Source organism: Chiloscyllium plagiosum, unplaced genomic scaffold (genome assembly GCF_037043375.1).
Source record: "Chiloscyllium plagiosum isolate Xiang-an unplaced genomic scaffold, Cpla_swu_hap1 HiC_scaffold_12, whole genome shotgun sequence".
NCBI classification, from domain to species: Eukaryota; Metazoa; Chordata; class Chondrichthyes; order Orectolobiformes; family Hemiscylliidae; genus Chiloscyllium; species Chiloscyllium plagiosum.
In genome coordinates this window covers 97,324,232-97,339,099 of record NW_028270150.1, presented here as the reverse complement: position 1 = coordinate 97,339,099, position 14,868 = coordinate 97,324,232, and the positions used below count along the sequence as shown (strand labels likewise).

Below are 14,868 nucleotides of genomic sequence, written 5' to 3'. Positions count from 1 at the left end.
CAGATGGAGTTCAACCCTGCCAAGTGTGAGGTTGTCCATTTTGGAAGAACAAATAAGAATGCGGAATACAGGGTTAATGGTAGGGTTCTTAGTCAGGTGGAGGAACAGAGGGATCTTGGGGTCTATGTGCATAGATCTTTGAAGGTTGCCACTCAGGTGGATAGAGTTTGTAAGAAGGCCTATGGAGTATTATCGTTCATTAGCAGAGGGATTGAATTCAAGAGTCGTGAAGTGATGTTGCAGCTGTACAGGACTTTGGTTAGGCCACAGTTGGAGTACTGTGTGCAGTTCTGGTCGCCTCACTTTAGGAAAGATGTGGAAGCTTTGGAGAGGGTGCAGAGAAGATTTACCAGGATGTTGCCTGGAATGGAGAGGAAGTCGTACGAGGATAGGTTGAGAGTTCTCGGCCTTTTCTCGTTGGAACGACGAAGGATGAGGGGTGACTTGATAGAGGTTTATAAGATGATCAGAGGAATAGATAGAGTAGACAGTCAGAAACTTTTTCCCCGGGTACAACAGAGTGTTACAAGGGGACATAAATTTAAGGTGAAGGGTGGAAGGTATAGGGGAGATGTCAGGGGTGGGTTCTTTACCCAGAGAGTGGTGGGGGCATGGAATGCGCTGCCCGTGGGAGTGGTAGAGTCGGAATCATTGGCGACCTTTAAGCGGCATTTGGATAGGTACATGGATGGGTACTTAATCTAGGTTAGAAGTTCGGCACAACATCGTGGGCCGAAGGGCCTGTTCTGTGCTGTATTGTTCTATGTTCTATGAAATAGATAAGTCCCTTGGGCCAGATGGGATATACCCAAGGTTACTACTGGAAGTGAGGGAAGAGATTGCTGTGCATTTGGTGATGATCTTTGCATCCTCACTGACCACTGGGGTAGTACCAGATGATTGGAAAGTGGCAAATGTTGTTTCCTTGTTGAAGAAAGAGACTAGGGATAATCCTGGGAATTACAGACCAGTCAGTCTTATGTCGGTAGTAGCCAAATTATTGGAGAGGATTCTGAGAGATAGGACTTATGATTATTTGGAAAAGCATAGCTTGATTAGAGATAGTCAGCATGGCTTTGTAAGGGGCAGGTCTTGCCTCACAATCCTTATTGAATTCTTAGAGGATATGACACAACCTCCCACAAAACTGATAGAGACCCCCTTGTACTCACCTACCACCCATCCAGCATCCACAGCCAGAGGATCATTAGCTGCCATTTCCACCCCCTCTAGCAGATACCACCGTCAGAAACGTTTTCCCTTTCTCTCCCTTCTCAGCCTTCCACAGGGACAATTCACTCTGGGACAAAGTGGCCCAACCCTCCTCCTTTCCCAAAACTTCCCCACACCCACATGACACCTTCCCCTGCAACACTAGTCCATTTACTCCCTCCGTCCTCACTCTCCAAAGCCCCATACCTACCTTCAAGGTGAAGCAGCACTTCACTCAATCTAGCCTATTGTATTCGCTGCTCACAATGTGGTCTCCTCTACACTGGGGAGATGAAGCGTGGGCTGGTTCACAACTTCACAGAACACCTACATGCTGTCCATAGAAATGGTCCTGCGCTTTCTGCCACTTGTACACACCACCGCATTTCCCTGGCCAACATGTGTATCCTGGGCTTTCTGCGGTGCTCCACTGAAGCTCAATGTGAACTGGGAGAACACATTTCTGCTTGGGGACCCTGCAGCTTTCTGGACTCTGTATTGAGTTCAACAACTTTCGGACTTGAGCATTTTCTCCAATGTCCTTATCCAAACACCCAACACATTGGGCTCTGTCATCACATGGGCTGTATTTTTGTTCAGGCATCCCATTGTCAGAGATGGCACAAAATGTCTGTCCGTCGGTATAAATATGGCTGCAATACCATAGTTAGCTTGCCTGGTCCAGCATTAAAGTGAGGTCATAGCATAGCACAGAGATAACCCAAGGTAACAGGGTCTGTGCTAAACAAAGAATCTTACAAATTAACATGCAGGGAGTTCTGGAAACATAACAACTGCAGATATCTGTAAGAGACAGCTTTAAGATTTTAACAAGCATAAAAAAAACATAACCCCACATTGATGGAGTGTGATTGAGTTTGTCATCTCATTAATGACATAAATGTTGCCTTCTTAGGTAAAAGAGTTAGAGTTGAAATATTTAGAGTAGGGTCAGTAAATTCCTTCCCAGATGACAGGATGTGACTAGAATGAGCTATAGTGCAGCTGTAAGAGAGAGGGGCCATGTTTATCGGACCATCCAAGATCAAATGGGTCAGAAACTGCTCACAACCCAATGGCGAATGAATTCCAGCACTACGTCTAACCAAATAACTTTATTGGAAATGATAGTACAACTTTTAGAACAATTAATCAGAAATAATATCCTTTTGTTTGTCAAGTAATCAGGTTAGTTAACTATATAACAGAACTTAAAAGGTGCTTAAGTGATAGGCAATGATAACATGGAGAGAAAGAAACTGCTCAACACGTATTAGCGAAGGAATTCTAACAACAGGTGAGAACATACAACTTCACATCTAACTAAATGTATACTAGAACTAAGATTATGAATCTTACAGCAATTAGTAGGAATTAACATTTATTTGTATCTCTGGTGGTGAAGCTGAGGGGAAATACAAGATGAGGAACAGAACTTGATAGGGATGTCAATGACTACAATGAATAACAGAACTTGAGGCACTCTTTGAGATATGCAAGTCTGGGACATGTCTGAGAAAGACTATAACCGTTAACTTTGGAATGTAGATCAATGGGGTATGTTGTGAGAACCCAACGCCTGATGATAACGATGTCTGGTAAATATCTTGAGATCTTGTGAACCTAGGGCTGTCCATTGAGATGTCCATCATTGATCAGGTGTTTCACAGGATTGGAAGTATAGATTAAGGGAGAAGGAACACTGACATCAACGTTGCTTGTAATTATTGCAACACGAAAAGTATGAAAATGTTGTATCTCACTGGGGAAGCCGGAGTATCATTGACATTGCCTCCAAACTGAGCTGGGAAAATGGATGACTGGCCCACAGGAAAGCAAGGTTTGGAGCAGTCTTTGGCTGATCATACACATGCGATAAAAGAGCTCGATTAAAAATAGATTGTGATGATGAACACAGAACTTGAGACTCCTCTTTGGCATCGAATCCCAACAGGACACGACCACATGCAATCCATTGTCAGCCTGTCATGATCCCCATTAGCAGCTATTCATTCTCCCAGACAAACCTTTACACAGATCTTTGATTGCTTTTTCTGTCTGTGTGTGTCTCACTCTCTCTCTCTCTCTCCCCCTCCGTGGGGTCTATCTCAGCTCCCTCCCCACCTCACCTTCAGCATAACCTTTTGTCATAAACACTTAGTTTTTAAGAAGGGTCATTCACCCAAACGATGATTCTGTTTTCACCCCACAGATGCAGCCAGACCTACTGAGTCTTTTCCAGCAATTTCTGCTTTTGTTTCTGATTTCCAGCATCTGCAGTGCTTATCTTTTTTTTTACTGAACACCATCCCATAAAACAGATACATCAATGATACATAATTTAGAAGTTTGTTGGGATATTAGTGAGACTTAACATTGCACACACACACAGAGATAGCTCCGCGCAATCGTACACACACGCACACAGTTGAGGAGCCAAATAGTCTATATTTGCTCCAATTTCATATGTTTATATGTAAGTTAGGATTGTCAGTTGGGCTCACAGTGTAGGATACTTGTGCATACTGGAAGATACAAAGTTTAATACACAGAAACCTGTCCTTTGCAGATGAAAAGAGTAGAAACATTCATTAACTCTGTTCGAATTCAGCAAAAAGCACACAGCCATTCCCAGTCTCTTTATTTATACAGCAATGCTGTAATTAATCAGAGTCAAACTACTTGGTTTAAAATTTAAACAAATCCCGGGGGGGTCAACTATCAATCATCAGTGATTGGTGCATTTTGACAGCAATGTCTCCATTAGAGTCTACTTGCCAAGCAATCAGCACTCTTCCCTTGTAGAGTATAAATGTTCCTGTTCAACTGTATTCTTGCATATTATCCTGATGTGTGCAAAACAATAAGCTCTGACAAAATATCTTTTCCAGCAATGCTCAAGTTCTGTCATACCAAATGACTATCGAATAATATTTCACCAAGTACTTGCTCTTATTTTATCAGGTATTATTTGTGGTACATGAAGTTTAAAACATGGAACTGAATATCACTATGATGCTTTATATCAGTTTTTATCTGTGTCAATTCTTCAAGAATGTTTACACAGACATTCATTCACACGATGTGGGCATCATCAGTAAAGACGGTATTTGCTGCTGATGCCGAATTGCCTCTGAGAAGGAAGGGGCGAGTTCAAATGGGGTCACATCAGTGACTGTCATCCCTGTCTTTTAAATATTACACAGAGTGAGCAGTTTAAATGTTCTTTGTTGTGAGCATGTTAAACAATATTTGCTGCAATGATTTCAGTAACATTTGCTGTCGCCATTTTATATCATAATTTTGCTTTTTGTTATGCACTGTAATCACGTAAAGTTTCATCCGTGTTGACAATTATAGAGATATTTGCTGGATTATTTTAAGTGCAGTTTAGGATCTTTGCACAGGGATATCTGCTGCTGAGTGTGGGACGTTATACTGATTGTGTACAGGATGTTGGTGAGGTCCCTTCTGGAGGGCTGTGTGCAGTTCCTGTTGCCTTGTTGCAGGAAGGATATTGTTAAACTGGAGAGGGTTCAGTAATGATTTACCAGGGTGTTGCCGGGAATGGAGTGTTTGAGATATCAAAGTAGACTGGAGAGACAGAGACCTTTCTTCACTGGAGCACAGGAGGTTGATGCGTGACGTTATTGAGGTTTATAAAATCATGAGGGACCTAGACAAGGTGAATGACAATGGTCTTTTCTTGGGGGGAGATCAAAATTCAGGGGCATACTTTTAAGGTGTGAGGAGAAAGATTTCAAAAGTACATGAGGGGAAACATTTTTACACAGAGAGTGGTTGATGTTTGGAATGAACTGCCAGAGACTGTGGTGGGTGGAGGTACAGTTACAAGGTTTAAAAGACATTCCGATATGTACATGAATATGAAAGGTTTGGAGGGATATGAGCCAAGTGCGGGCAGGTGGGAATAGTTTAGCTTGGGAAGATGGTTGGCATGGATGAGTTAGACTGAAGGGTCTGTTTCCATTTTATATGACTCTTATTCAACATAAGGAGTGATGCACAATGTCTATAGGGGCCAACTTTTGTCACTTAACCAGGGAAAGCATTATGTTTGTCTCACTGATCCAGGACTGATCGATTGTACTGTGTCTGTTTCAGGGATCATGGGGAGTGTTAACTGAACCTACTCTGTGTCTCACAGACATCAGGGAGAGCAGACTGACCTCACTGTGTCTTTATCACTGGCCCAAGTGGCCTGGATTGTTCAATTGTGATCTCAGAATGCATCAATCCATCTCATCGTTTCATAACTATTACTAATTGAGCAAAAGGCTGTTTTACCATGTTCTTCAGCTGTTCTCTGAACTTAGTCTGGGTCACGGAATATATACATGTGTTTGTGCAGTAACTCAGGAGCTGAAGAATGAATCCTATATCTCGTAAAAAGTAATGTAAATATACAGCCTTATACCCCAACCGATACAATCGTCTCCATGTAGAATACATCAGAAATATTGACCATAACAGGATGAAATTCCCTGAGATAACAAACATTAAAATGATGGATTTCCTTCGGCTCTCCAAGTGTCGGTCCTTGGAATGCTGCCCCCTGCTGTCAGACTGGAGTCTCCTGCGGGCTCTGCTGGCCACGAAAATGTACCTCCCAGTGAGAGCATTGAGCAGCAGAACCAGAACAAATGGGAGTGCTGGGGTCAGAATGTAGTGAATAAGCTCAATCGATCCCCAGACTCGCGATAACATAACATATTCTTTTGCCAAACAAAACCAAGGCTGGTTCCTCAGCTTATACCGAGGTGTTAACATAAAATACCAGGAAATGTTCTTTAAACAGCTGAGTACAGTTATTGTTCCCAGAACCACGGCTGCTGTTTTCTCAGTGCAATAGTTGTCTTTCATCTTTTGACAACAAATGGCCACAAATCGATCAAAGGTGAAAGCGACAGTGAACCAGACAGAGCAGTCCATAGCTGCAAATACCAGGACGGCGTGGATGTTACACACAGGGATGGTCTTCAGAAATGTAAACTCATTTCTATAAATTATTGGAATGTGTCTCAACATCAGATCTATGACTATGAGCAATACATCCACTGCTGCCATGGCCACCAAGTAGCGAGTGACACATTTAGAAAGATCACACTTTCTCTGTGACAGAATCACTATTGTCACTGTGTTAACTATGAGAAAGGAAAATAAACAAGAACACGTTATGTTAAGCCAAGCGTAAAGTTACACCTTATTATAGATACAGTTAATAAGTTATAGTGCGTATTGAGATTTTCAAATGTGTTATTGTATCCAGTAATGACATCATAATGGGACATAAAGAAACAGTGGATTCATCGAACATATATTTTGTGCCTGTCTTTCAAATAACATTCTAGAAATGAGTATGAATAACAAGTTGAAAGGAAGGGATGAATTAGACACAATTACATGATGAAATGTTGCTCAGGAAATTCTTAGAATCAATGGCTGACATGTCCCTGGTTCAGATGAAATGCATCCAACACTGGTCAAAAGAATGCTGGATGAGATAGCAGTTGTGCTGTTTATCATGTTCCGAGAGTAACCAGAAGTGGGTGAGAATGGAGAGCAGCTGCTCCATCAATCACAGGCTATGTATGGCCATGCGTGCTGCTGATAGGTTTACTGATGTGCCTATCAATGATGAATGCAAGAGTGAAACAAGAGGGTTACCTCAGATTACAACAGGATCTGGACCAGATGGGCCAATGGGCTGAGAAGTGGCAGATGGAGTTTAGTTCAGATAAATGTGAGGTGCTGCATTTTGGGAAAGCAAATCTTGCTGGATATATACACTTAATGGTAAGGTCCTAGGGAGTGTTGCTGAACAAAGAGACCTTGGAGTGCAGGTTCATAGCTCCTTGAAAGTGGAGTCGCAGGTAGATAGGATAGTGAAGAAGGCATTTGGTATGCTTTCCTTTATTGGTCAGAGTATTGAGTACAGGAGTTGGAAGGTCATGTTGTGGCTGTACAAGACATTGGTTAGGCCACTGTTGGAATATTGCGTGCAATCCTAGTCTCCTTCCTATCGGAAAGATGTTGTGAAACTTGAAAGAATTCAGAGAAGATTTACAAAGATGTTGCCAGGGTTGGAGGATTTGAGCTACAGGGAGAGGCTGAACAGGCTGGGGCTGTTTTCCCTGGAGCATCGTAGGCTGAGGGGTGACCTTATAGAGGTTTACAAAATTATGAGGGGCATGGATAGGATAAATAGACAAAGTCTTTTCCCTGGGGTCAGGGAGTCCAGAAGTAGAGGGCATAGGTTTAGGGTGAGAGGGGAAAGATATAAAATAGACCTAAGGGGCAACGTTTTCACGCGGAGGGTGGTACGTGTATGGAATGAGCTGCCAGAGGACGTGGTGGAGGCTGGTACAATTGCAACATTTAAGAGGCATTTGGATGGGTCTCTGAATAGGAAGGGTTTTAAGGGATATGGGCCGGGTGCTGTCAGGTGGGACTAGATTGGGTTGGGATATCTGGTCGGCATGGATGGGTTGGACCGAATGGTCTGTTTCCATGCTGTACATCTCTTTGACTCTATCACTCTATTGGAGGCGGGGGAAGCATGCACCAAGGTAAGTGTGAACAGGAAGGTTCTCTGTGAGGGAAGGTGGCCTGTGGGCTAGTAACAGGTGGATGGAGGAAAGGTCTGGTAGGGAGAGCCAGAGGGAGGAGCCAAGCCAGTCATTGCAGACAGGTCAAGGGGTGGTGTAGAGGCAAGAAGGAAACTGCAAGGAACCTGGGAGGAGACAATGAGGCCATGAGGGGATTGGGATGTTATGGGGAGGCCACAATGGGTCTGAGGGGACAATGGGAACCCAGTGGGATTGGGAACATGGAGAGTCACATGAGAACAGGTTAGACAGGAAGGAGGGGGGTGGAAGCAAGAGATTGACACTGCAAGACAGTGGGAGGGAGAGAGAGAGAGAGAGAGACAGAGAGATAGAGAGAGTAAGATTGGAAAGAGAGAGAGAGGAAGAGAATAAAAACTTCAAGAGGGTGGTCGAGAGAGAGAGGTTGCAAGTGAAGTGGGAGACGGGGGACTTTGCAAACAACAGAGATTGGATTCAGATCTGTTAACAAAAGAAACCACCACTAACTAGGAATGAGGGTAAGACAAAATCACTGAGCTGATGAATTGCTTGCAAATAGACTTTGTATTTCTAGCTTTAGTCCCTGAGCGTATGTGGCCTTCTCTTTGGGAGAATTTCAGTAGATTATATTGTCATGTAGATGGAGCCAATTGTTATATTTAAATCAGAAATTGACATCTGATATTTTTATTTGATTGAATAATAAATAAACAAATAAATATTTATGTTCTCACATCTCAGTAAAAGTAGGTAGCAACAAATTGGTTTAAAACCTATTCCAACTTTGTGACTATGTGTGGAAACACATGAACGGTCACTCCTTCAGTCTGCAGGAAGCATGTTTATTGTTGTAGCTTTTTGTTTCCCGTGAATTATGTGTCATTTATTTTGGGGAAAAACATTTTGCAAACTTATGCCTGTTGTTTAGTGTCAATTTGACTACAGCATCCATCCAGGAAATGAATGTTTTCCCGAAATATTGTGGCTTTATTGTGGGTTAACACTGTGGTTATTGATAATATTAATAAGTTTCCTGAGTTCTGTTTATGAATGAAAATATCCATGAAGACAAACACAGAAGGTAATGCCACACGGTGACTGCATCAATTAATAAAGGAGTTAGCGAGAATGGAAGGGCAGCCCTGAAAACCAAACGGTAACACTCAGGAGGAGCTGAAAAACAGAAATATTTTGTGCTTTGAGACACACATCTCTCTGATATGGATCAAATTAACTATACAGCTCTTGAAGGTCTTTTTCATTCAAAGCAGAAACACTGCCCTCATGTTAACATCAGACACACTACTTTCTCAATTTAAAAGCAACTTTTCCACAACTTGACTAAAAGGCACTTTGCAGCATTCCCTTTCAGAGAGCAGAAGTGAAGTGGCACATTCTGTGAGACACCATCATCTATAAAACCACACCCTGAACAGACAAGAAGCAACACTGGAACATCACAGACAGGTTTGAGGCTAACATTACTGTGATAGAGCCTGTCATTGAAGGCAAGATTTCCACTCTCATCGATTACAAGAGAGATCTGAGTGAGAATTCAGAAAGAACCATTTGAAGTACAGTCCAAGAGAATGCTGAGCAACGATCCAATAATAACATTCCTCACCCTGCAGGAATATCCACAGCTACTCCATCACAGGGAAATGTACGGATGAAGGGATGGGAAAGGTGAAAGATGCATGAGGAAAAGAAACAGCTTGACTGAAACAAAGGCAGGAGAGATCATCACCCACTGTAACAAATAGTTGGAGAGATGGGGAGATCCTCGCCTTGAGCTATAACACAGGGAGAGCATTGTCACTGAGGAAGCTCTAGACACCATTAAAAAGCCTCCCTGTTACCTCAGAGCTGGGAATCAAATCCACAGTGGAGGGCTTTAGCAAAGCTATTGACGCTCACTCACAGACACATTTGACTGGACTCATCAAGCACAGAAACCCCCATTCCTGCAGCTTCTGCACTAACCTCTCTGTTTCTTCTGGAGGAGGGGACATTTCCACAGGGAGTGTGTGATGCAAGGATTGTGACCCTGTACATGAACAAGAGCAACTGCAGAGATTGCCATAACTGTCGAGGTGTCTCCCTGCTGAGCCTCCCTGCATTGGAAAAGGATTTCCCCATGTGGCCTTGTCAGGCTGCAGACACTGGCTTAAGGCATCTGCCCCCAATTCCCAACGTGGTTTCAGAACAGCAAGCTCGACAATCTCGGTTCCCTTTCAGTCTCACAGCTGCAAGAGAAATACATCAACAAAGGAGACCAAAAGGACAGGGCAGGGAGACTATATCTGCACCTGAAGAGAGAATAATTACTCAGACACAGGATTTGTTACAGGAAGTTTGTGTTTGATAACCTTTTGAGGTGGTAACCTGGCGTGTTGATGAGGGCAGTACATTTGATGTGGTCTCCATGGACTTCAGCAAGGCTTTTGGTAAAGGTCCTCATGCAGATTGGTCAAGACAGTAAGAGCCAATGGGATCGCAGGTAAAGTGACATGCTGGATGTAAAACTGGCTGAGAGGCAGGAGGGAGAGGGGAAGGGTTAAGGAATGTTTCTCTAACACAAAGTCTGATATCAGTGGGGTTTCACAGAGCACGGTGCTGGGAGCTTGCTGTCTGTTTTGTAGATGAATGATTTAGACTTAAATTCAGGGGAATATGATAAAGAAGTTCACAGGTGGCATGAAACTCGGAAGGCTGGTAAAAAGTGAGGAGGATATCTGTAACCTGCAGGAGGATATCAATGGACTGGGCAGTTGGGCAGAGCAGGGACAACAGGATATCAACCTGGAAATGTTTCCAAAGTTAAAAATCACACAACACCAGGTTATAATCCAACAGGTTTCCTTGGACGTACTAGCTTTCGAAGCGCTGCTCCTTCATCAGGTGGTTATGGAGCAGGACTATAAGATGCAGAAATTTTCGCAAAAGATTTCAGTGTCATGTGGCTAGAATATCTTAATCAATCTCAGATTAAGTCTTTCATTTTTTTAGAATGGGTTTCCTAACTTCACTTCATTATTAGGTAAATCCCAGAACTCCTTTTAAGTCACATTCTCAAGATAAATTCATATTCACGAACAAAAGGTGTCATCTCAGCTCAGACAATGCATTAAAGGTGTGAGGTTAAAGTCTGTCTGACTGGTTGTAATTCTAAAGTGATATTTACAGCATCTTACATGGGTTGACTGGAGGTTATGCATTTTTTGAGCAAAATAAAATATAATTCTGCAATACAGATTCTCTCCATAAACTGAAAGACGTGCTTGCAGGAAAGGCAGAGTGAGTGTGTGCATGTCAGTGTAGGAAACCCATTCTAAAAGATGAAAGTTGGGGAATAGGAAATGAGAAGAATAGTCATAAAGTTACATCATGATTCACAGAATTACCAGCCAGACAGAGACACTTACCTGGAATACCAACAGCAGCGAGAGTCGGATAGTGAATGTGTTGAATAATCAGAATTATGTATCGGATCCGACGTTCCAAATACATCTGGTGATAATTTGCAGAAAAATAGTCAATTGTCCCAGAGAGACTCCGGCCCATTGTGGGAACATTGCAGTCTGCTCTCCTCAGATTCTGCTCTGTCATCTCTCCCTGTTTCAAGGAATGTTGCAGCTGACACTCATTTATTAATAGAAGGAGGAATCCATCCAGAGACTCAGTTAGGGCCCACAGAGATTGACATTAATTACAGTCACTGAACAAACAGGTTCATTGAACTCCTTTCAATCCAGTGCCTTTGTGTGAAGGTTGCTGAGTAAAGGAACAATGATAAAATGGGAGCGGGCCAAGAGGCACAGAAGTTTGCAAATAGTGCAGCCTGATGATCCAAGATAAATTGTGGCTTTGTTCTTTAGAGACATAGAGACATAGAGATGTACAGCATGGAAACAGACCCTTCAGTCCAACTCGTCCATGCTGACCAGATATCCCAACCCACTCTAGTCCCACCTGCCAGCACCCTGCCCATATCCCTCCAAACCCTTCTTATTCATACACCCATCCAGATACCTCTTAAATGTTGCAATTGTACCAGCCTCCACCACATCCTCTGGCAGCTCATTCCATACACGTATCACCCTCTGCGTGAAAAGGTTGCCCCTTAGGTCTCTTTTATACCTTTCCCCTCTCACCCTAAACCTATGCCCTCTAGTTCTGGACTCCCCGACTCCAGGGAAATGACTTTGTCTATTTATCCTATCCATGCCCCTCATAATTTTGTAAACCTCTATAAGGTCACCCCTCAGCCTCTGGCGCTCCAGGGAAAACAGCCCCAGCGTGTTCAGCCTCTCCCTGTAGCTCAGATCCTCCAACCCTGGCAACATCCTTGAAAATCTTTTCTGAACCCTTTCAAGTTTCACAACATCTTTCCGATAGGAAGGAGACCAGAATTGCACGCAATATTCCAACAGTGGCCTAACCAATGTCCTGTACAGCCGCAACAATGTGTGAGGGTTGCTGAGTGAAGGAACAATGAAAAAATGGGAGTGGGCCAAGAGGCATGGAAGTTTGCAAATAGTGCAGCCTGATGATCCAAGATAAATTGTGGCTTTGTTCTTTGAAGAAGAATTTAACAAATGACAGGTATTAAAGACTTGATGGAGTTCTTGGATAAAGTAACTGGAATTAGCTGAGTTTCACATATTTCATGTTATATATGTAGACTTTCAAAAGGAGAGATGCTATTTAATTGACTTATTTATGAAAATGTAAACATGCGATTGAAGGAGGAATGCCATTCACTGAGGGACATACCTCAGAGAGAAATGCTGTGCACGTAATGATTAGCTGCAGGGAGAGGGCTCTTCTGGTGCAGTGATCTTATCCCAGGCAAGAGATCCTGGGTTCAAATCCCGACTGTTCCAGAGATGAGTAATAACATCCCTGAGACAGGTTGATGAGAAGGTAGACAGACTGCAGGAAGATACATTATTCTTCTTCCCTCATGGCTAGTGTGAGGAACACTGATCTTTGTAATACATACATAAATGACATAGACAAATATGTTACATAGGAAGGAGAAGATTTCAAGGTTAGACAGAAAGACAGTGAACTGTGAGGAGGATAGGATCAGACATCAGAAGTTCAGTTAAAACAAAATATTGCTCATGCTGCAAAACTGAAAGAAACACAGAATGCTGCAGAGACTCAGCAGATCAAGCAGCATCCTTGTAGAGGGAAACAGAGATAATGCTTCAACTCAGAGCTGAAAAGGGCATGGAAATGGGTTATTTTACTGTTTTGAGAGAGGGAGAAGATGGGGGAGATATTGCTGAGACCCCATGTAAAAGACAAGACCATTATTAATGGTGTTGAATGAGGAAAAGAAAAGGATAAAAATGCATCGAAATTAAGGTGTGAAAATAAGTGGGTGGTTCCACTCTACTCAGAGCAACACAAATAAGACACAAACAAGAAAGCTGTGTGCCTAATGCAGCTGAGAATGTAAGAAAATGTAAGAGATTGCAGGAATTAAAGAAAAATTTAGAAGAGACATGATTAGATAGATTAGATTCCCTACAGTGTGGAAACAGGCCCATCGGCCCAACAAGTCCACACCGACCCTCCGAAGAGTAACCTACCCAGACCCATCATAAAGTCAAGGTCTGAGTTGTGGAAATCAGTATTGAGTCCTTAAGGCAGTAAAGAGGAAAGTGAGGGTTTGTTCCTCAAGCTTGTGCTGTGCTTTTCTCCCACTCTCCCGTGAAGTGCATTGTTGGTTTCAATCAGAGCACACCATTTCCAACCAGTGGCCATGACACTATCACTCTCTCTATGTCTTGCAGGTAAAGCCAGCCTGTCTGTGGGGCCTGCAGAGACAGGCCCAGCTCCTGTAGAAGCCACCACCTCGCCCCCTGAGGGCTCAGAGGAATGGTCACCAAGGCTGCCTTTTACAAACCCCACAGGCTCTGACCCTGAGACCTCGGTGGGAAGGTTAGCCTTAGAGAGTGTGGGAGCAGAAGCTGGTGAGCACCTCACTGCCACAGCTCCGCAGCTGGCTGAGGAAGAAATGCCCCAGGCCGCTGGCACTCGGAGGGACCGGCAGAGACCAGGCAGCTGCTCAGGCAGGAGAGGAGCCCGTGGTGTCAGCAATCAGGACCCACATCTGAATGTACAGGGAGGAGCGGCAGACGGAGAAATTGGGACACAAAGGCTGCAGAAGGGCAGTGAATCCTGAGGGTATTTGATAAGGTGCCACATCAAATGTTATTGCACAAAAGAAAAGCTCATGGTATTGGGGGAAACATAATGACCTGGATAGAAGATTGGCTGGTGAAATAGGAAGCAGACAGTAGGAATAAGTGGGTCTTTTTCAGCCTGACAGGATGTGACAGCGGTATGTCACAGGGGTCAGTGCTGGGCTCTCAACTCTTTCTAGTTTACAGAAATGATTTGGATGGAGGGATCGCAGGTATGGATGTAAATTTACTGATGACACAAAGATAGACAGGAAAGTGAGTTGTGAAGAGGACATAAGGAGCCTACAAAATGATATCAGGGGCTAAGTGACAAAGATCTGGCAAATGGATACAATGTGGGACATTAGGAAATTGTCCATTTTGGAAGAAAGAATAAAAAACAACCTCATGATCTAAATGGAGAGTGGGTGAACAGCTCTGAGATCCACAGGGATCTGGGTGGTTCTCAGTGAATCTCTGGATCCCATTATTGTCCATGTAAGAGGAGACTGGGAATGAGTTGTGTAAAAGGACTCAATGCCTGTTCAGAAAATAATGAGTGAATGGGTCAGGAGAGCAGCACAATATAACTCTCTTGCACAGTTGCACTTCCCCAGCTGAGCAGTTCCCCTCCTCTCCATTAAACGCGAACACATTTTCCTCAAATGGGGAGAGGATCCCCATCCCCACCACCCAGCACTGGCCACCTGACCATGAGAGATCTCATTCCTGCCAATGGGGCAAAGGGAGGATTGGGTCTGATGGAAGTGAAGGTACGAGCAGTTCATGGTGATGCATGAGCAGGAGAGATGGTGAGGTGTCCCCAGTGAGTGAGTAGGAAGCACAGA

The 14,868-nt window shown here is 43.4% G+C and overlaps 1 protein-coding gene across 1 annotated transcript in view; it reads right to left on the bottom strand.

Moving 5' to 3' along the window:
- The window catches only part of LOC148148624 (putative G protein-coupled receptor 139), a 32,412-nt gene extending 20,983 nt beyond the window's left edge, over positions 1–11,429 (bottom strand). Inside the window, exon 1 of the mRNA XM_087992346.1 lies at positions 11,246–11,429. Coding sequence (XP_087848472.1) covers positions 11,246–11,429 — 184 coding nt within the window. The remainder of the gene's footprint in view (positions 1–11,245) is intronic.
- Between the last annotated feature and the right edge of the window lie 3,439 nt (positions 11,430–14,868).